The following is a 23739-nucleotide window of genomic DNA, read 5'->3' as shown; positions in this document are numbered from 1 at the left end:
ATATATATATCTGTTTGCTTTTTCATCCATGTACCACATGGCTTTCACTTTCATCAAAACACAGCCAAAGTGCCACAGGGGAATTACTCCCTTGGCTGCCTTAGCACTTGTGATCTTTGACCTCTGCTGGAAATGGATTCCAGGCACACTTGTGCCTACCAGGTGAACCATGTAAAATCTTGATGAGGTGTGTGTTTTGTTTTGTTTGATTAGCAAGCTCCAAAATCAAGGCAAAGCTTTGTCTTAAAAAGAAAAGCTCACTTTCTTTATCCAGGCTTTGCTTTTGCAGATTTACTGATCTAGAATGGCAAACACTGTTTTCTACACAGGTAAAAAGCACATCTGCATATGAAAGTGCATTTTAGTGAGTCACAATGGGTAACAGCTGAGTGCAGACCTTGTGGCAGAAGAGGAAGGCTTAGAGCCATGACGTCATAAATCTCAGCAACTCCTGCAATGCACTGAGCACATACCCACAGCATAATGAATCTGCTCCCTGGAGGAAAAAGCTTAGGAGCAGGAGGAAAGAAAAGATTATTTTTAGCTAAGGGAACCCTTTGTCTTATAGCATTAAAAATCCTTGAGTTGGTTTCTCACAATAGCAGCTTTGTGCAGTGCTCTACTTTTGACTCACAGAGTGCTGTAAAACGTAAAAATTACAGCACAGATCACAACCTTCTGAACTTGTTTATTTGCTTTTTACTTGATGTTCCTTTGTCCTTTTGGCTTCAGTTAAAATTTTGCCCCCTTCAAAGCACCAAATTTTAGCTATAGAATTCTAAGATCTTGTTTTTATCCACCATCACCGCTGTGAAAAGTTGCACATTTTCAAGTGTTCTAGACTTCAGCAACAGAAGCAATAAACATCATTTATTAGCCTGACAGATTTAAAATGCAATACCTAAAATTAAACTGAAGGTCCATTCCCATTTGAACATTTTATCTAGTGAGACACAGATCGCCCTTTTCCTCTAATGCCAAAGAAATTTGATTCTACATCCATTAATAATCCCAGATGTCAGCCATAGACAACATTTTCATCAATCATTGCATTAAAGCACTGACCAAAAGATATACCTATAAAAGAAGAAAATACACTTCCCACTACTTTAATGTCTTTGATGTGTTTTCAAGATTTTAAGCCATTTTGCCGAAGGCTACTTTTAGTAAAAGTGAAGAGACAACTGCATATATATCTCAGCTGCAAAAATGTTGATTTTGTTTAGTAAAGAAGAAGTCTCTGCATCTATTTGAGCTGCATCCTAGATATTCCCAAGTAACACACTATGCTTTGTAACGCACCTCACTGTTTGCTAGCGTTACATTTGGGCTGACCTAGATCAAGTTTGACCTGAACTCTAATGCACATAGAGTAGCTGTAACCATGCATGTTCTTGCTCCATGTCCAGTCTGGCCTGGCACAGCACTGATAAATGGGGCATCAGGGGTATGTCTACATCACACAAATCAAATCTAAGAGGAGCTACCAAGCTGCCTCTGAAAGCATTAATTCAAGTATCAAAACTAGACAGATACATCAGTGCAGTATTAGTCTGCCTATTAAGTGGGGCTAATTAGTCTACGTAGCAGCTTGTAGAAATGAATTTCAATGAAAATGGGCTAAATCTAATTACCTAACAGCTTTTCTGCATAAGAGCACATTCACAGAGTGTTACTTTGAATTTGCCAGTGCACAGAAATTGTCCAAACATTTAACCTTTCACTCTTGTATATATCAGTTTCATTCCCCAGCCATATGCATTGAGTGAGCCTTCCGATCAGCTGCCTGAGAAACTAGGAGAAAGCTGGAAGGAGGACAACGTGGAATTACCACACTAGGACACATCAAAAAGAACATGTATTACTAAAATCACACAGTGGTTATTCTGTACATCACTGATTTCTGACTAGGTCAAGTCCTCCTGTGGCCCATGCATGCAATATGAGGAAAGCCCTCCTGAAAGGGTAAGTGATGCTTGATAATGGCCACTGCCATACAAGGTAATGACCGAGCTTTAAACATAAACTTCTTTAGCTCCCCCTAGGTACAGGCAGAACCTATACCAAATATGATGTAGTCATTCATCACATTTTCCACTCAATACATCAAGATTTATTTGCTTCTGATCAAGGGCATTAATTCAGCATCTCCAGCTATGGTCAACTTATTCTACCACTTCGATTTGTCTGCCTTTACTACTGAAAAACTGAATAACACTTTTTAATGTTTTGAAGTAGCCTGGCAATTGAAGACACATTTCAATATCTGTAAGACTCCTAAATCAATAGCAGAAGTAGCATTAATGGCCAATTGTATTTCATATTCAGGTGTGTAAAGACAGGCGCTTTAGTAGATCCAATTAAATGCACAGGTGAATGGAATACTTAAATTCCCATCAAAAAATTCTGCTAAACTTTTAAAGATGTTTTTATTAATTCCAAGTCCCTATCTGTCTTATGGATGCCTGTATAAATCCATGTATAAATCTTAGGCTCCTAAATCATGTAAATTATTTTGAATTTCCTTCCTGTTCATTGCCTCTTGTCAAACATTTCCAATGCTGTTCTTTCACCAGCTTAATTTCATAAGAAATTCAGGCTGATATTTTTCACAGGATATATCTTTATTCTATTCCAAGTTATTATATCAGAGTGGAGTTTACCTTCTGTAAGTGATTCAGCAGAAGATGATTTGATAACACACAGGCTTCATAGTAATTAGTTCCATTCACAAGAGTCACTTCCAAGTCCCTGTTTGACAAAAGCCTCCCAGGTTCCAGAGTGAACACAAACTGTACAGTCTTTGTGGGCATCTCTAGAAATCATTGGGATAGATGCTGATGACTCACTGCCCCAGGAATGACAAGCACACTTTGCAGAAGCCCTCTGCCTGTGCAAGACTCAATGCATTCCCAAATCAGCCCTGAAATTGTGATAGAAAGCGCAATGAGTAAGTCGTTCTTGCAGATGCTGTTTTGATTGTCTAAAACCCCATAACTTCAGAATATATAAATGCTGAATTCACAACATACTGATTAAAATAATTAGCATTACTGATGTCATCACACCATTTATGTAGCTGCCTAGCAGAAGAAGACTATCACAGAGGCAGAACTCAGGGTAAAGGGGCTGGAAGGAAGCCTTTTATGGTCTTGCTAAGATTAAGTTGTTGATCAACCTGTTTGGAAATGTCAAGTCCAAAGAGGTCAAAATTTTAATTTGGATACATACAGCTTACAGGGTTACATGTAATACTGTTGAAGATGAGTGTGATAAGAATGTAGTAAGTGATAAAAGCGGGCAGAGTGGAGGTAGGGAAGAAGGAAGAAAAGATGAAAGGGGACAAAGTACTGGGTTCCCAGTGCAGTGCAGGTTCCTCAGCCAGTTAGAAGGGAGAGTAGAACAGGAATTCAGATAGCACGACTTGGGATACTGGAGAAGGAAAAGGGAAAAGGGCTTATTTTTTTTAGGCAAAGTCTCATTCATTTTTATGCACTTTGACCAGAGAACAGGCCACAAGTACAGGTGAACATAGGATTTAACGTCTCTAAATATACCTCAACTGTACCTGTAAAACAAACCTGACCAGCTGCTTGGGTGGCTATATCAAAGATTAGAGGATGGGGATGTGAAACTACAGCAAATGAGCCCTTATATTAGGACACAGCTGGTGAACAGAAAGATGTACAATTAAAATCACACTCTGGCTGTTCTGCACATTACTGACTTCTGATTAGGGCAACCATTCAAAAAGAGAAGTGTGAAGTAATGAAGATGGCAATCAGAGTAACTCCAGTGGGAAAGGAGAAGCATTTGCACCTTTTCCCTATCAAAACTCACCTAATGTGCCAGCCCACATCATTGTGCAGCTCTTGGAAATCAGATGTCCAAAGGAAACCATTACAGATTCTGTCATCCTCATCATGTACCTGCCACACAAAGATGATGGTAAGCCAGAACTTGCCACAGACAGTACCTGTTTTACAGTAGTAAGTCTGTCACACAGAAATTCAGTGTATCCTCCCACTTCTATATGTACTGTTGCTCCAGATAAACAAACCAAGCTATCCACAACTGGTGATTTTTTTTTTTTTTTTTTAAGACAACGATGTATACAAGGATTTCTTACCTTAATAATAATCACTAGTTATAATGGTAATTAGGAACTTGTACTGCTAATAAATAGCTGCCAGATTCATTCTAATTTCGTAGCACTCACAGTAGATAATGCATATTGCTTATTGATACCCAGTACCATAACTGTGCTCATTTACTAGCATCTAAGGAAACCATAAAAAACTCAGTGTAATTCACAAAAATGACTTGAATCTTATGGTCTCATCATTCACAGGAAAAGCATCTGAAATCTGTTAAGAATCTGAACTTCAGTTGTGTCCTAATGAGGCAGAGTCTTGATCCTTTTAGAAAGTAAGGCAGCAAATTCAAATGTTTCTAAAAATATAGATATTGCAATTTATTATGGACAAACGCTTTCTTGGCACTCAGTTCAAAACAACAATACTAACAAAGCATGATAATCCTGGATGGTACAAGATGGTTAATGATCTAATTAATATTAACAAGCAAAGAGTAATCAAGTGTTATAAAGTGTTATAAGCTTGTTTAAGAAAGGTGAATGATATAACGCTTGCTTAAAAACAAATCCTATTGTGATTGGACTCTAATAGGTAGGATCTAGTGCATCTAGACAGATTTTGGAGTACAAGTGAGTACAGAGAGTTAAGAAATGACAAGTGAACTTCTCTCAACATCAAAACATTCTCAAGAAAAAACTTCAGTTTTGTAGAAATTTTGAAGTTTCTCAGAAGGAAATTCTGAAATGCCAAATAACAAAGATGAGCAGAAGGCTCGAGGATTACTGTATCCAGAATTATTCCTTCATTATCTAACCCATAAGAAAAAATGCATAAAAATACTTTTATATTAAAAGTGGATGCTACAAAACAATCTGGAGAAACAGCCAGATTGTCACAGCTGATGGGAACTTCACTTTCAAAGAGGATGTCTAATTTTGAAAAGTGATGTACTCAAGATAGATGTTCAGTGAAAGGACTATGTTTACCAGATGAAAGAAATAACTTGTAGGCAGTAAAAAACAAAACATCCTTATTAATTTAAAAGATCCTGCAAAGCAAATTAAAATAAACTAATCTATTATTGAGGATTACCAAAGAGAATGTCCTCTGAAAAGCAGGCACACAGCAAAGCAGTAATCCTTAATGGGACAGTTGTTGAACTGTTGTCCAGTCAAACAGGAAAAGACAAAAGTGTTTGACAGCCTTCCTCTTTAATGACATGCTAGATGTCATAAAAGAAAGAAGAAAATAAAGCCCCAGTATAAGCCCAGAGGTGAATAGACAGCACTGAAATTCATTGAAAAAATAATTACCAGAAGTTGTCTCATCACTGACAAGGATTGTAATTGTACCCACAGCTCTGAAGATCTGTTTATCACTGGATGACAAAGTTGCCTTTACAGACTACCAAATAGTCACTTTTTTCAGTAAGAGAAAGAAAAGAGACCAATCGTAGAAAATGATTTTAAACTAAACAAGCGTGAGTTTATTCCAAACACTGAATATAATTCACAAACTACTAGCGTTTGAAATTTTCTGATTTCATACAGCATATATAGGACATACTTAAGTAAACTTATTGGACAAGAAATTTTATCGGCTTAAATAAAGGTGACACTTGCTTTTTTCCATATCAAAGATGAGGATGGTTCCCACATGCTCTGTATGAGTCAAGGGAAAGAAAAATCTTCTGTGGGATTAAGCATACCAAATCCAGCTACCTGAAGTGACTATTGCTAGGTTGGGAAGGAAAGAGAGGCCTGGGAAAAATGATGGCCAGGCTGTCAGTCTCCAATATTTTGTCAATATAGCTCAGAAAGCAAAATTGACAGGAACCTTGTCAGTAATGTAGAGGCAAATTATCATTTTCAGAGAGCTTCAAATTGAGGTTTTGTCTGAAAAACTCCTCCCAGTGAGATTTCACATGATGGAATTTTCTTTTCTGCTCTGTTTCCGACTCTGATCCTGAATCTGTTAGTCAGCCCCTCTGCCACATCCTCCATATTGTTCATCAAAATAGTTAAATCAGGTACCATTTTCTTTTATTAAGATAATTCTGATTATTTTTTTTTCTCTGTAGAGAATAAGGGGGAGATATTTGCTCATCTCCTCCTGATTTTCTCTTTCAGACAGCTCCAGGCAACTTATCTTTTGTGTGCTATGGCCATTCTGCTTTTAAGGACCTTGGAAAATGGAGTTCAGACCTCCTTGCATTGTTTGAGGTGAGTAACACAATGTCTGAATTTTGGAGAATTCTGGCATCAGTATCAAGTTACACACTGGGTCTCGTACCTAATTGAGGACCAGCTAAAACCTGATTACTGGAATGATTACCCTGGATATTTAGCAGCAAGAATGAAGAATGTCTACCTGGTACTCCAAATGAGCTTGCGGTGATTGTAGTTGATTCTCAGATGACTTCCAGTACATGGTCAGTGATTACTTTGCAATTTCCCTCAACTGCAGCTCAGGGGAGGAAGACAATCTCTACTCATACAAAGAAAATGCTTTAATTTATGGATTCCTGAGGATTTCACAGGTATAGTTCAAGACTATTGACAAGCAGTGAATAATCCATTCAAAACTGAACATTAAAAATTTTCTCCTATTTAAAAAAAATCCTTTTTGTTATGACACATTATTTCCATTCAATATTTTTTCAACCCTAACAGATCTCTATCTAAATAAATGCTAACACTGTCTAGCTAGAATTAATGAGCACTTCAACAGGTCATATAAAACTATCATAAATTTTGAAATATAAACTGATACTTTAGTTCATATTTTAAAAGTTCTGGCATCTCTTTGATAAAAGAAAGAGACAAGAGAAAAAGAAACAGCTTAGTACTTCCACACGAAGAGAAATTCAGAAAAAGAATGAAGTACTTATGAAAATCATGCAAAGAATATAATGAAACCATACGCATAAAGAAGTTAAAACTTTTTCAAGAAGTAAGCAGTAACCTTCTGTTAACTTCTGCTCTTTTTCTTAGTTGTTACTGCTAAGAATTATTATGTGTAGTCATAGACAAGAGATAAATAACATTGACATTTCAGATGTCTGTTTAGATCTTATGATACAGCAAGTTGTAAAGCACAGCTACAACAATGCAGGAAATATTAATACTCATGTTTCAGGATAACCACTTCCATGCATCTAAAAGGTCAAAACGACATTTCCTGCACAGTACAGGATTGCTCCATTGATTAATACAGAGATTTCCCCCTTAAAAATCATTTTGCGAAACCAGAAAATAGGGAAAAGAGTGACAACTACGCTCTTACAGTACAGAAACTCTAGATTTTCCTTTGGAAAATCAGAAGCCTCATATTTCTGAGAAATTTAGTTTAGTTTTTTTGTTTGTTTTCTTTTTTTTTTTTTTTTTTTTTTACTACTGCAGATACTTTTTTTTCTAAGACTCTTACACAGTCCTTTCTGGTTCAGAACAAATTTATCCAAAGATTTATTAATTCAATTAATTCAAATGTTTTAAAAACACAAAGGTAGAAAAAGAAAGGAGGAAACCATTGTGACCTAGACAAGATTAAACTCACTCAGATTTCATATGTAAAATATATCTACAGCAGGAAAAAAAGTTAATAAAATGGGGGCATTAAAATAGTCCCCCCCAGAAATGTTGTGCGTGTTCAGCAATGGAGATAAAAAATTAAACACTCGGCCATGGGCAAAAACAAAAACAAAGCAAAACATGAGGACAAAAAGATATAAAGCTTCATTTCATGGTTACATGAGAAGAAGAAATTTGTGAGCCTTGCATATGCAAAAGACAAGGACAGCAGCAAAAGTATTAAAGCTATTTTTCTATTTCTTTGAAATTTTGTATGTGTCCCTTTCACTTAAACATCCTGGGCCCTTGTGAAAATGCACACAGAAAAATAGTAACTCAGCGTGAATCTCAGAGTCTTCCTTGATTAGCATTTCTGACTGACTTCGGAAGTTCAGCTGCAACATCCTGTTCAGAAATGCAAAAATCTTATCTGTATGCTGATGGAATGAACAGACACCATATGGATGATGCTCAGAATAAAAATTCAGGCAAGGGTGAGACAGCCTTCCAGCTCATGTTTTCTGGAGAACAGGGACAGGTTACAAATGACCAGCAGATTATGCAAGGTATGTGAGCATTCAAGAGGAAAGCTGTTTTTGTGGATTGATCACAGTGGTTTCTTCTGGCCAAATTAGATCTGATCATAAAGGCTCATGTGCTTTGCTTTTGTGTTTTTTGATGTTTAAATTTTTCCTTCAATGGCAATATTAGATGCGGTTGAATTTGATCACACATCAGATTTGTGATCAGGAAAGTCAGTCATCCATGTTAACTAGCAAGCTCAGAAACGGTAGATTTAGGTTAGACATAAGGAAAAAATCTTTTACAGTGAGAGTGGTGAACCACTGGAACAGGTTGCCCAGTGATGTGGTGGATGCCCCATCCCCGGAGACTTTCAAGGTGAAATTGGATCAGGCCCTGCGCAACCTGATCTAGCTGTGGTGTCACTAGTAATTGCAGGGGAGTTACACTAGATCATCTTCAGAGGTCCCTTCCAACTGTAAGGATTCTATGATTCTAACAAGTTATTTTGTCAAATTTTTCAGTATCATCATGGCAGACACTGTGAGATACTGTCCCAACATTATTATTATTATTATTAGCAATTTTTCTGCAAAAAGTCAGTGGATAAGTCAATTTTATTCTCACTGGCGGATCTGATTGCAATTTTTATTATAGCACAAATTGTTCTCCAGCTTCTATCCACTATCATTACCCATCAACAAAAGATCTTTCTCTGAGAGCAGTTTCTGTTGCTGGCAATGCTATTCAATGCTTACATCAGGAAGAAAGGGGTTCCCACAAGCACCTGTGTTATGCCGTGGAACAGATCAGATCAGAATGAATTTTAAAAGTGGTGAAAAATGGGCAGTTTCTCCAGCAGTTATTCTCTTTTTGAAACAAACATCTTCCCTGCCTTGTTACAGATGTGCAAGTAGTCCTGACAACAAAGTAGAAATAGGATGCAGGATTGACTGTTTTGAGGTAGTTTTCTAAGTCTTTTTCAGGAAAAAAGCAAACTACTGGAATATTTAACTTACTGTATGTTCTTTCTGAAATATGTTGCCAGGTTTTCAGCCTTTAAAAAAAAAAAATATATATATATATAAGTGAAGGAGGATTCACCAAGTTCCTCTGAAACTCACTTGAGTCATACCCATGTATTGAGCGATGTTTCATGTGACATTTTAAGCTTAGAGGTTTTGCATTTCAATTGTAAGCAAGTGAGAAGATGCAGTAGCAAGAAAGTGAGAGTGATACCACCAGATTTGGACAGAATGAAAATAAGGTTTACAGCTGAAGTATAAGATAGGGGGCAAAGGTGGTCAAGGTTCCTATTGAACTCAATGCTCCTGGATCACTCTATACACAATATTTCTGCAAGGCCACAACACAGCTACCTGAAAGATTCCTTTCCCTATAAAAGGAAAATGGAAGAAAAATTACAGTTAGATGGCGAGTGAGTTCAGAAGGATTACCTGAATGTGAAGAAATTGCTCACAACATCAACTTTTATTTTTCTTCCAAACATTTGTTTCTCATGACATTAGAAGCACATAATCACATTTATTTTGCTAAGTTTCAGTTGTTTGTTGCAGCATTTGTATTCTGCAAATCTTTATCCTCCAATAGTGAAACAAATCAAGAATTCGTCCTCTGACAAAAAAAAGTTTAAGCCCTCTAGGAGCCTAAGCCTGACTTCAAGCCATAATCTTGCGAACAAAAATCTAGCCCAAGGGCAAGGATCACGTGTTCAGAGGACATTTTCCTTATCATTTTCTTGAAACCACTCCTTTACGATCTACAGTCCAAAGAAGGCAGATGCACCAAGTGCCAAAGCCTTTACCCAGACAGAAGACAAGAGGTGGTTCGGCTGCAATGAGGGAGCTGCCTGTGATGCACTCCTACCATTCACTGCTTTGGGAGCACAGCATTCCTCTGTGCTTCCTCCAGCCTCTCCCAACTGGAGAGCAGGGCAGACAGAAAAGCCAAGCCCCAAGAAAAAGCCTGAGAGAAGCTGCAATTAAAATGGGCCTGGCCAAATGCCAGCCCTGAATACCTCTAGATATAATGGGTCCTAAACCTAAGTTAGGCTAAATGCCAGGCTTGGGGATGCATGCACAGCCATAATCTCCCAAGAACAGAAAAAGGCAGCAAAGTGCAATTAAGTGTTCTCAGTTCATCAGTCAGCCACAGCAACACCTGACAAACATTTCTGACAAACACGAATAGCAAAAAATAAAAGATTTTTATCCTACCACTTTTGGGAAAAAGGAGAAAATCTGAAATCCAGGAAGGGAAATAATAAAACAGAGCTAGGTAAAAAACATGTATCATAAAAGGAGGATTTTAAAGCTGTTGTTTTTTTCTTTTTTTTTTCTTCTTTGTTTTCTTTTTTGCCATTGACATTGCATTGATTTACCTTCAGTACTGAGGACAGTTGCAAAAATGTTGGCAAACAGGCAATGTGAAACAAGTTGAGTAAGAAAAACCATCCAGCAATATACTTTGGCTGCAATTTATGTTTGTTGCATTCTCAGTTTATACAAGACAGACTTCCAGTAATCCCCCTTCGACACTACCACCATGCTCCAACTTATTCCCCTCATTAGGCTCAGTTACTCACCATCTGTCTGTGCAAAAAAAAAAAAGTCAGTCTGAATATTATTTCTTCATCGTGATGCGGAAGCAATAATGAAACACATTACACAAACAGCAAGCTGGAATTAGGATACTTAGCAGTCCAAACGAAAAAGAGCTGGAGCCCAAATTCCAGCCACCAGAGTCCAAGTCCTGCCACAGCCTGGTGCTGGGAGCCAAGTGCAGGAGCTGCCAGCGAGAGGGAGAGCACTAACACACAGCCAGACCTGGCTGGGGTCTGGAGTCAGAGGAAAGGAGAGGTTTAATTATGAATAATGCCACTGCAAGAAAACAAATCCTGCAAACATACACACAGGCAAAAACCAAAGCCAGAGATTATGCAGAGCTGAGATCTCTCCCTCTTTTACATTCAGCAGAGTCAATATGTGATCTCAAGTTTTGAGTATTTTGAGTATATTTTACAGGAAGACCTTAATAAATAAACCTAAGGATATGGAATCTTACCACTTAATAGCTGATAAATTAATCATTATGCAAAGTTGTTCAGCTACAAATCACTAATCCCCTTAGGAAGTCATAGACACTAAAGAAAGCAAAAAATACTCAAAGATTTCCATGTACTCTTTCTTCCCATCCTGCTAAAGAGAGAATCACAAGGTATTCATTGTCTGTATTTTTCTTATATGATTGGCAGGAGTGAAGAAAGTCTCCCAAAGGAGCACATAAATAATTTAAATGACACACACAGTGGTTGCCAGTACCCAGCAAAATTCATCCCAGCTGTAATTCAGCTTGGCTCTTTAGCACTCCTTTCCAAAGCAGATAAACCAAAAGTATATAAGAAAATAAAGAATAAAAAATACCAGCAGACCTCTGCAGCAAAGTTACAGTATGTCTTGCCATAGGATTAAAATCTAAACCTTATTTTCAGAAAGGTTATAAGGAAATTATGCACAAATTGCTCTGGGATCTTTGGATAGAAAACATTGTGTATATTCAAAATCATCATTAACACAACTTGCATGTCACTGCTTTGAACACAGCCAGCCCAAAATATGTCTAAAAGATGTTATAGGAGTATTTTAAATCAGGGCACCAATCCAGAGCATATTAAAGTATATAAGCTGCCTTTTTGTCTCTAGAGTTTTTGATATGATGAATGCCTGAACTCCTGTCAGCCTTGTTACAAGAGTTATGATACAGTGATTGTTCAGCTGAGCACCACCAGTCCATTGTAAACCTGAGGCAAAGGGATACTACTCTTCAGTTGAAACTAAGCCTCAGTTTTTCTGCATTTTTACGTGGAGTGTTTTTTCCTTAAAAAAACATTTGAGTTAAAGTTTTTATTTCAACACCGCAAAGTTAAAAGATCTTTGGTTCACCTGCCACTGTAGACACGTGAGACTAAATTATTCAAGATGGCATGGTTTTTATACTATTAGGAAGTTAAGGGATTCTTTTTCCTGTAAATATTTTAGACAACTAAATATCTACACAGATAACTTTGAAAACTGAAATAAATTTATTTACTCTGTGAAAAACGTAGCTTGCTATTGAAGCTGAAGGAAAATCTGTTTTATTTACTTTTGCCTTTGAACATCATCATCATACTATCTGAAATATCTCTGTGCTGAGGGAAGGGGAGAATGCACACAGCTTTGTCTGTCAAAGCCAAGGCATAGAGCACAACATGATTAAACTTTTCAAAACCTTTGACAGACGTAGATATGTTCCCTCTGCAGGGAAAACCAAAACAAAAATGAAAAACTACTCCTGCTTAAATTTCTTCTATGGGATTTTACCTTTAAAGTCTTCTAAAGCTTCTTCCTAATTTACAAAGATACAGGCATTTCAAACAACAGAAGTCAAGACCTAAATGTTTTGTGACTCATTTTACACATGGAATCATTTATTTAACAACAAAATCAATTTTGATATTAAGAAATTTATGTATGGTTTCTTAGCACTACCACGGGTATCAAGAAACATACACTTTTTCAATGAAAAAATACTGCAGCCCATAGTATAGTCCATTGCTTCAGGTCTTATGAAGTTAGATTTAAATACTGTTCCTGAACTTGAATTTTCTGCCTATATAGAAATTAATGGGGCAGTCCGTAGCCATATTATCTACAGGAGGAGAAAACAACCTTTCAGATAATTCCAAAGTATGCAGCTGCCTCTCAATCACCCGCTGCTAATGGTTCTGCTCCCTAGGGCTATTTGGAGAGAAGTGCCTTCTCACTCTGATACACCCACATCACTCCATTAGAAATCATCTTCACTGGTTCTGTAGCTCAGCGAGACTAAGCTTCCCCTGATCTCAATTGTCACATTATTATTTCTGTCAAGCATACTGCCTCAGAGTTTGCTTGTTGCTCAAGCTCTTCACATAGATGCACACACATAGAAGTGTGTGCAAAAGAAAAGGGTCAAAAGAGTGACACTCACCTTCTTCAAATGCAGTATGGAACCAAACATGGGCCTGGTATGTGCATGTGGCAGAAGCTTACAATTATGTACCCAACATTGCAAAAAGTCAAATCTAGCACTGATAGAAATCACCGAGTACTTCAGCAGGAATTGCAACACAGAAAACTCTACAGAATGTGCACCATTTGAAAACCCTATAAAACAAATACCAGATGAAACAAAAGTGATTTTTATAGAATACATAGAACCTGCTTTACAAGTATAAAGAATGTGTATTCTTTATCTGCATATGAATGTAATTAAAATTCAAAGCATTAAAGTGAATACTAAGAACAACAAGAACTTTAATGGGTCCCCATGGAGCACAGGCTAGGATTGTTTGTTTTACTAAACTCCCCTTCATAAATATAGCTGCAGTGGAACTGTGCACACAAGAACAATAAAGCAGAGCAATTACCTTAAAAAGAGAACCACATAAAGGTGAACAAAGTAAAAAAGTATGAATAAAGGTAAACCCAATGTACCAAATATAAATGAGAAATGAAGGGTACTGTATCAGCATGGTGAGGAAGGCAGCTAACCAAGTACTGCTGTCTCTCTGCCTCTGCCTTTATCTCATGCTTCCTGCCTGTTTCACGCCACAAAACCAAGACAAAAGCAGTAAAGTAACTTTTCAAAAAATATAAGATACGTACCACAACGTTGTACTGAAATGACAGCATGTACAAATAGCTTTTTCCAGATGACAACTAACTAGACAATAGAAAGAAGTTTCCCTGCAGTCCATCTCTCCCAACGCTGTAAACAGACCAGAGCTGGCTGCTGGCTGGACAATGGGTTGGCATCAAAGCAAGCAGTCCCACCTAAGAGAAGTACCTTTTCACAATTTATTTAGCAGATGGTTTTCCAAAAGTGTTGCAAGGACACAAAAGAAGTCAGTCACTACAACCCCTGCTTTAGCACAAGGATTTGATTAACCGTCCAAAATGAATTACCTTGGGAAAAGACAAGGTCTATATCTTCACATGGATTTTCAAACTGTGTGTTGAAACGTCTCCCAAAGGGTTGTATCACAAGATGTGTTTAAAGCATACAGAAATGAGTGACAGTCCTCCATAAAATGCCGCATTTTAACCTAAAGCATAAGCTCCTGAATCGTGAACAGCTCAGGAATGTGGATGGCACGGGTCTGGAAACAGGGAAAACTTACTACAAAAGCTTTTCCACTGTCCTTGAGTTTTTTCAGAGGCTTGAAAATACCCTTTGTTAATCAGGTTGGATACACAGCTGGCTTTTGAAGCACCTATTTTTAGCCCAGTACAACACAAAGCCACTAACTGGGATTTAAAATTCATTGTAATGTGTGGAAAAATTGATAATTAAAGGTGCATCTACAAAAATCGCAATCATGGCACGAGAGATATGGAATAGAGTGAGGGACCGTGTCTACCAGGAACTGAGTCTTGAGCCTGCTCCGGAACTTTGGTGTCTCCAAAAAGCATTGCTCACAAAACACAATCAAGAGACCATGTGGTGGTTTTACTTTTCATTCTGTGGTTAAATGGCTGCAACACTCCTTTAAGACAGAAGAGATGTGATCAGACCATGTCCCCTCTTGAGACATTCTGAACTATTTCGTATTACCTCCAGTGAGGATGTGGGCTACTTTAGTTACTGTTTTCATAACAAGGCTTTGTATCTTTGTTTCTATTAATATTTATGTATATAGCATAGGAACAGAAAGGAAGAGTGGAAGCGACTTGATATTTTTTAAAATATTAGATATTATAACCTGTTGCAAATCAAAACAGTCAAATTTTTTCAACATTCAGTAAAAGTGTACACATATAGAGAAAGCAGTAGTAACAGTGTTGACACCACCAAAACAAAACTCAATAATATTAATATAAATTATCCCTGGTGAATTGCACTTAGGCAACACTAGAAATCTTCTAAATGGAAACAATGTGCTCAGGCATCAGTTTGTTTTCTTTATAAACATCTTTTTACAATATTTACTATCTTCTGCCTGTCTCCTTAAACTTCTGAATCTGAGCAGGTTCCTGCAGTGTAGGAACCTTAAGAATAATAAAAAAAATGGCTTCTCTAATCAAGAGATTAGCCTCTAGCACACATAACCATTTCTCTCACTATAATAGAATTCACTTTTGGTTAAAAGAGCTGTAATGTACAGAGGTGGTGTGTCCATCATGCGGACTTGATGCATTAAGTCTTCATATTTCTGATTGTATAAAAATTGCTGTGCTCCAAAGTTCAAATGAACTTGAATGTATTTCTCACAGCACTTTTTTTTTTTTTTTTTAGCAAGAAGGTCAAACATCGCACTATATGAACTATAGAAAATAAAACCTCTTTTCTAAGAGTAACTTGTGGTGAAGATCATTATTTTTTATGCACTCTAACAAACAGGGACAGTCAGTGTTCACGAAAGGGTCGTTACTCAACATGGCATACAAAAAAGCCAGATATTTTAATGAAGCATTTGCTTCTTACATGTACTCATTTTCTGACTGTGAACAGACTCAAGCAAAAGCTTTTTTTTTTTAAGACAATAAATTAGAGGACCTGATTTAGAGGCATGAAAATAATTAATTCTCTGGTTTTCCATACAGCTTGATTCATATATGCACACCTAAGACAAACCACAGGGTAGAACTTGGGAGAGGATAAATCTGGATGATCTTCTGTGCACAATTTCAAGAAAGCAGTAGAAATGATACCACACTGAGAACTCAATGAACAGCACTGTCTACTTTGTCTGAGAAATTATGCTTTGCCTACTTATGTTAATGGAAAGAAAATTTATTTACCCATCCATCCATAAAACTGAATGAATTAAACTTACATTCTAGGCAGCCTAGAGTAGCTAAATGGAACCTCACAAAAGCAAGAATCTCATTAAAAATGAAAATGTAACCAGTGAAATATGAGACTCAAAGAAATGAACACTCCACCAAAATGATTCATAAATTTCCATCTAATCAGTGTTTTACTGGGTTTGTTGGTGGTAGAAGGGGAAATCAGCACAACAGGGCTCTGCACACTAGACTGAACAAAAATTGGCCTTACTGGAAAACAGTGTTGATCAACAGCAGATCTGAGATGATTTGACATGTAACTTCCTTCTGTAAAAATGAGCATAACAGATGAAGAGAATACTATAAATATCCCCTATATAAATTTTAATAAACTATTCAATATAGTTATTTTGCAGCCTCTAAATGAGAGATAGTCTAGCTGTGCAAGTTACAAAAATGAAAACTGAACAACCATAAACAAAGATGACAGCACATTGCATAACACCAAGCTGAAAATTTTATCACCACGTTGTATCCCAGACTCATATTAGCCTCATTCTCTTTGACAGCTACACTGATTAATTAAAATAGCATGCAAAGAAGAGATCAGTGTGTTGGTCAAATTCTGAGGTGATAATACATCTGCTGAACACCACCATTAGCTGAGAGAAGAGATTCAGAAAGGTTACAGTATTGGCAGAATAGAGATGTTTAGCCTGGCAAAATAGAAGCTAATCCATCTGCAAGAGGAAAAAAAATCAGAACACAGAGATAAAACATGAATGAGCATTCAGGGGAGCGATGCAGTAAGGGGCGATATGGTAGAAAGTGAGGGGAGGAACAGCAGAGGCCAACTCCCAGGTGTTTACCTGGAGGCTTGAGCCGTGACATCGAATGTCCAAGGCAGGCATCCTGTCCTTCTTCCTGCACCACAACTCCGCTTTGGGGCTGCATGACCTCCTGGCCTCTGGCATTCTATTGTGATCACGTCTGCTGTCTTACTACTGCACATTTCTCTGCTGCAGCACTGACTCAGGTGTATCTTGTCCCCCAGCAAATATTTTGTGGCTGGAGGCCAATAGCCAACAGAAACCATTACTTCAAAAGAGGGGTGTTTGAGAACCAGAGAGAGAAGGAATTTGCATGGCATTGCTCAACAGCTTCTCTGTGCAAAAGGTTTGCAAGAGTTCTGCTTAATTTGTTGTCTGAGCTGCAAATTAGCATTGCTGAGCAGAAGAACCACACAGCACTTATTCCTTTCCCAAAACCAGAACCCAAAGAAGAGAAAGAAAGGAGGTAGGCATTCAGGTACTGAAGAGATAACATGAGAATCACTTCAATGTATACTTCAGACTGAGGAGGCTGAAGCTGTTGGTAGGGAATGCTGTGCAAAAGATTTATATAAATTAGGAGAATTTGCAAACATAACAGCCTGTTCCATGCCCACCTCCCTCTGGTGCAGAATCTTTTCCCCTGCCCTGCTACCGTCACCAGAGAGCAGAGCTCAGTGCTGCCCTCCGCTCCCTGTAAGGAGCTGCAGGCCTCCAAGAGGCCTCTCCTCATCTTCTCTGCTCTGTGCTGAACAAAGCAAGGAGCCTCAGCTGCTCTTCATTTGTAGACTTCCTTTGGGCACTCTCTAACAGCTTTATATACTTTATATATAATTTCACATACTGTGGCTCTGAAGGCTGCACACAGTGGTTGAGGTGAGGCTGCACAGCACAGAGCAGGACCTCACCCACTGGCAGTGCTGGGCCTGATGCACCTCTGAGCACGGTGTGGGGCCCTTTCAGTTTTGAAAAGGAATACTCTTAGGGTAGATTTTTACTTGCCCAGGTGTGTGCCTTCTTTCCTCTCATCCACTGAGCCGTGAAGCCCAGCTGTGAAGCTCAGCTGAAGTACCAGCTTACCACCTGTGGCCCACAGCTCTGGCTATGAAGCCCCGGGCTACAGCAGCACCCTACCTGTCATCAGAGAGCACGTGAACACATGACAGCCCAACGCAGATCTGCTGCTGAGAATAAAATAACTATTTGCTGGCCAAATGGATAATATTCTATCCTGCAAAGCACTGAAACGATCATGACAGAAGGGGGAACCATTAAGAGTTTAGTTTATCCAAACCACACAGACAGCAAGGCTTTTGTAAGTCAAAAGTCACCTGTTGTGATAAAGCATGGTTATCTGGGTGCCTATTCAAAGTGGTGTGATAAAAAGCCAGTGATGAGTGTACCAGTGAATCTTCTTTTCCACCCTTACCTCAAAAATAGTCTTTGATACATGATCAGCACTCTAGCAAACCCTTTCTTGTTTCATGGATATACCTTAATAATGTTTCAGATGAATACTGATGGCATAATTGAGGTAGAGAAGAAATCCATCCTATGTTAGTATCTCAAAAATAGACATACCTGCTAGATGGGGAAAAATTATAAATTTAATATAAATATATTTTATATAAATATAAAATTCATATACAGATACTTTATTGTACTATATGTATACACACTATACTACATATTATATACTATATATACTACCAATTTCAGCAGTGGTTTCACAAACAATAGGTCGTATGGTTACCCCAGACTTCTGTAAATAAAGCCCTCCCATTCATATAATGCATTTCTAGAATGACATACAATGCATTGTACAGCATGTATGCATAACTCTGCATCACCAAGAGCATTAGAGGAATATGATTCCTAACAGAACTGCTTTAAGAAAAGTATTCTATCACACTATTACCTTTCACAGATGTACTGTAAGTTAATTGCTTTGTCATTTAAGAAACTGCTGCTTCCATCTTTTGGAGTGCAGTGTCAACAGTAAAGGCTGAAGGCAGGGATATTGATACTGCAGCACAAAACCAGCATAACCTGATTAATGGCCTCTATTGCTAAGAATTGCAATGAGAAGTCACATAGCAGTGGTATGGATTTAGCTTCTTATGAATGTAAAGGAAGTGAGAAAATGAGAGGACAGCTGCATTCAAAAATACAAATCATAGACTTTGCTTTCAAAATTAAAGGGGGGGAGGGGGGAAGAAGAGGGCTTAGTAGTTTTTTTGTTGTTGTTGTTGATTTTTATCTAGCCCAGGAACTGATGAAGGGAGCCATAAATCTAATAGCCAACAAATCTTATAAAAACATGGCATTAAATCTTCAATTAGCGTGTACTAAATGAGATCTCTATTATGGAATTCAGTGCCAAATATATTTGCATTATTTATGCAACAGCACATATCTCTTTGCAAACAAAGCTAAAAATGCGGCAAGAAAATTCTTATTCTAAAACTGAAAGAAGTGAAGAGTTATAATGTATTAACTAGATATGCTGAGGTATAGGAAGCATTTTCACATTTTGACTACAGCAAAGTAATACAGAAGTGAAGGCATCTAACTTACATCACCTCACTATATTTCTCTCAAATATAAGTATTCTTTAAAGAAAATCATTAATTCTAGAAACTTCAGTGAGTGATTTTAATATTTTTAAAACGAGCCAGCTGTGATGACTGAGGAAAACAGAACAGTTGAATTAAGTATATGTGCTACGTCACATCTTCTGTTCCAGACCACTTAATTCAGCAACACATTTGAAAGGCTGCCTTTGCTTTTATCCGAGGATGACTGTCTCTTTTATGATTTCTGTCATCCTTCTCCATGACAGTGCTGATCACAGAGTTGCAGCATGATTGAACAGCTACCTCAGGAGTGACAAATAATGAAAACTCCTGCCTCTTGACTTCTTGGAAAGGCAGAACTTCAGCAGCCCCACAGCAACACGTTCTCCCTGACACTCGGGCACATACTGAGAAGGCACCTGCAGCCAAACAGTTCTCAGTTCAGAGCAGACAGAAACAAACTGAACACGGCAAGAGAATAACCCAGGCCTCGTGAGCCTCAGCTAAAGACAATCCCTCTCTTTGCACGATATTATTTTAAAAGCATATGCTGACAATAAAATTTGGGGTTTGTAGAAAATAAACTTGGGGCTGAATAGCTGTATACAGATATACATATATATATATATACATATATACATATATATATGCAAGATGCCAGAGATACTATACTGCTGTACTCAGTAGAGTGCTCAGAACTATGTGCAGTTTGGACCACCAACATAAAGTTATATGGCTGTAAGAGGCCTCAAAAAGTAGCAAAAATACTACAAGGCTTATAAATATACCCTGTAAAAAAGCTTACAGGAATGTGTTGTTTAGAAAAAGAAAAAAAAAAAAAAAAAAAAACGTGGAATGCAGTGGAAGTAGCAGTATTTCAGCATCTAAAGGTCACCACAAAGCTGACAGTGTGATAAATATTCACTCCGTTCACTTGAATGAAGAAGAAATGAGTTTATCCTGCAGTAAAGAAGATTTAGCTTGGCTACCGGAGTTTTTGAAACTACCCAATACAATTTTAGTAGTTTAAAAACATCTTTAATATGCCTTTAAATGAAATATACTTACACAATGCCATAAAAAAAACACTCAGAAAATCGGAATACCAGTAGGAAACTAACAATAAGGGGGTACCCCTTTCAATGTGGATACTTCATTGATATTTCCAGAGGAATTCTCAGCTAATTCTAAACTTTTCTTTGAATATTGAATTCTCATTATTTGCTTTCTATTGAGGAAAAAGGTTAAATGTTTGCAATTCAACAACAAAAATGTGCATTAGGATTTTTCTTTTTCTTTTAATTAAACTTTGTAGATTGCAGATTGGGCTAAATCAAGTATATTTCTGAGAATCTTGTCTGGGTAGGCAAATCACTTCTCTACCATGAAAACAGAAAAGAGTAGGTATTTCTTTTAAAGCTCTTGGTTCTTACACTGAAAGGGCCAGGTTAGTGCAATCTGTCTTCAGCACCTCCTCAGTCCCCACCAAGCTTGACTTGTGGCAACTATGACCACTGCAGTGCTACAGAAAGTTGAAACATCCTCATAATAAAAAAATGCATTCAGACAATGGGAGGGAAAATATACCCACCATAAATATTTCCTCCAATTCAGTTTAAAATTTTAATTCTTTTGAAATTCCCACTCCTCAGCTTCCTACTGATGAGCTAACCCAGTTGCATGGCCAGTTAGGTCACACTCAGCACGCCCTCTAGTAGTCCTTCATTTCATTTAATAGCCATATCAACTTACTCCAAGAAAGCAATTACTTCTCCATCCCCTGTCTCTCAGGTTAATTCAGCACAAAGAGCCATTTACCCTCTAAACGAGTCTGAACATACCTTTTTTTTTACTATTGTTCAGTGCAAGAACTGCACAGAACCAAATAATGAAAAACTAGTTAAGTTTCCTCAACTAGTATCTCAGAAGTGGAAGGAGGCAAAGTCAGGCTCCTGGAGTCTACAAGTTATTTTTTTCTTTACATTTTTGAAGATCTGCCAGCCTAAGGCTCTGGGCACCCATCCCAAAGTTAATTATGAATAACTGCATGTAGACATGCCCCTCAGCCCACTCCTTCTCAGCAAATTTAGGGAGGAAAAAAATAGGTTTTGTAGCAAGCCCAGCAGTTTGCAAACCTACGCTCTTGTAGTGCAAAGGAGGAGAAGTAAGATCTAACACCAAGCACACCCAAATGAAAATGCCCTGCAGCAGAACCTCTTCACTCACATGGAGGAAACTCCAGATCCCCTGATCTGCAGCTGCTCTGTTCTCTGGGGTGGGGGGGTTGGGGAATAAGGGGAAAAAAAAAAAAGGAGTATCTCAGGAAATCAAACTCAATCTACTTGCAGTAGTGTTTAGAGTGGAATACTGGAAGTGGGGCAGTGGTCAAAATTCAAATGGAGACCCTGCTCTGCAGCACATGAGAAGCACTTGGTCTCAGAGAAAAAAAGCAGCAACTGGATCCTCCCTGTACTTTGAATATTAGGACAGGGACTTAGGTATCTGCAGTCTCCTAGGGTGTCTCTAATGCCATATTATTTGCTCATTTCCCCTCTGGGTCAGAGCTCAGCTTTGACAATCACATCACACCTGCACCAGTTCTCCTGCCTCTTAGAGAAAAAAAAAAAACAAAAAAACAAAAAACCACAAAACATTAGCTTCCTTCAAGGAGGAAAAACAGCCATGATTGAGAGGATAATTTGTTCTACAAATCACTTACTATTCCTTGTACAGTCTTCCAAATGATTCCAGCAGGATTCATGTCTTCATACACTACTTTCATGTCCTCATTCAGTGATCTAGGTATTTACTGCACCTTGTCACTACCATGCTACAAAAATACATCTCTGGCAGATAACAGCACAGCCCTCCCATTTCTCTTACAAACTGCCTTCTTTGAAAAGAAGAGAAAAAAAATAATGCTTGACAGTGTCACATACAAGCCAAAGGAGAACTGAGTTTGATTTCTACTTCTCTAGAAGCATCTCAGGCAAGGGAAGCTTTATATTGTGGCACATAAATCTGGCCAGCTCCAAACAGGTGTAAAAATGGCTTAGAACCACAGATCATAGTAGCGTTACTAATCAATCCTATTTTATATTGAAAAATATCAACAGAAGACTCTCATGGCAGTAGGGTTCAGGAACAGGGATGACAATGAACAAAGAAAAATTACTATTTTAATCCCCATTTCAGTTGTTTAGATTTTTGCTGATGGTCACCTGCTAATCAATGACTTTCCATTAGATGCAGGGAACTCGGTGCCCCAAACTCTGCAACATAAACCGGCCCTTGAGCTTAATGAGAGTATAGGCAAGAGTTTTTCCATCTATTCCTCCCTTTACAATATCATTAAGACTTGAAAGCACCCTAAAAACAAACTTTTAGCACAAAAAAGACACCCAGTGAAGGCAAGCATCTTTACCTCTCTGATAAGTTCAGAATTTGTAACTTTTTTGCTACTTTTCAGCTCTAGCGCAGTTAAATAAAGGCCACAAGATCAGGCTTATTTGTGTGACCACTGAGGATGACAGTTAGACTAGCTAGAGAATTACAGAGAGGATAACAAAAATAGATACAGAGCAGCCCAGACCTGGACACAGTACTCCAGATGCGGCCTCATCAAGGCAGAGTACAGGAGGAGGATCACCTCCTTTGACCTGCTGGCCAAGCTGCACCCCATGATAGTTAGCCTTCCTGGCCACAAGGGCACACTGCTGGCTCATGGCCAACCTGTTCTCTCCCAGAACACCCAGGTCCTTCTCTGCAGAGCTACTCTTCAGCAGGTCAGCACCTCTACTGATATATGCAGTTATTTCTTGCAGGTGTAGGATTCTATGTTTGCCCTTGCTGAACCCCATCAGGTTCCCCTCTGTCCAACTCATGCCTGTTTACATTCAGTTTTCAAAACTTAATAGCAGAATTGTAATCGATAACTATCTGTAGGAGACTGGCCATCTGTTACTATTTTAGAACTGCTGTTATCAACATCAACTTCACTACTAAGTTTAAAAAAAAGCATGTGTATACACATACATATTTCAGTAATGAGCCACAGACATTTATTTCCTGATAATCTTTTTGTTATGTTCTGTGTTTAATATCCTCATCTAAGCATTTTAAGAAGCAGCTGTTCAAAACACAGGATTTTTCAAGGGACTTTTCTTGATCTCTTCATTCCCCACTCTTGCATAGGATCAATAGGACCAAGCGGACACCGCAAAGTCAGGTCACTGTGTTTATAAATTTAATAGCAGCTTGTATGGTGAAATGGTGAGCTGGTGAAGCATCTGTAGAAAAAAAAAACAACTTTA

At 38.0% G+C, this 23739-nt stretch overlaps 1 protein-coding gene and 1 long non-coding RNA gene across 2 annotated transcripts in view; both read right to left on the bottom strand.

The window, feature by feature from the left end:
• Positions 1-2628: 2628 nt before the first annotated feature.
• Positions 2629-18426, bottom strand: LOC149917853 (uncharacterized). The gene is made up of 3 exons (XR_016467296.1): positions 16890-18426; positions 3841-3929; positions 2629-2923 (listed from the first exon to the last, which is right to left on the bottom strand). It is a non-coding gene; the product is annotated as an uncharacterized LOC149917853 (long non-coding RNA).
• Positions 18427-18582: 156 nt separating this feature from the next.
• ARHGAP5 (Rho GTPase activating protein 5) overlaps positions 18583-23739 on the bottom strand; it is a 46126-nt gene continuing 40969 nt past the window's right edge. Inside the window, exon 6 of the mRNA XM_090141306.1 lies at positions 18583-23715. Within this exon, the coding sequence (XP_089997432.1) occupies positions 23673-23715 (43 nt within the window). The 3' untranslated portion in view covers positions 18583-23672. The remainder of the gene's footprint in view (positions 23716-23739) is intronic.

This window comes from Phasianus colchicus, chromosome 5, assembly GCF_987193195.1.
Source record: "Phasianus colchicus chromosome 5, bPhaCol1.hap1.1, whole genome shotgun sequence".
NCBI classification, from domain to species: Eukaryota; Metazoa; Chordata; class Aves; order Galliformes; family Phasianidae; genus Phasianus; species Phasianus colchicus.
This window is presented reverse-complemented; position numbering and strand designations above follow the sequence as displayed.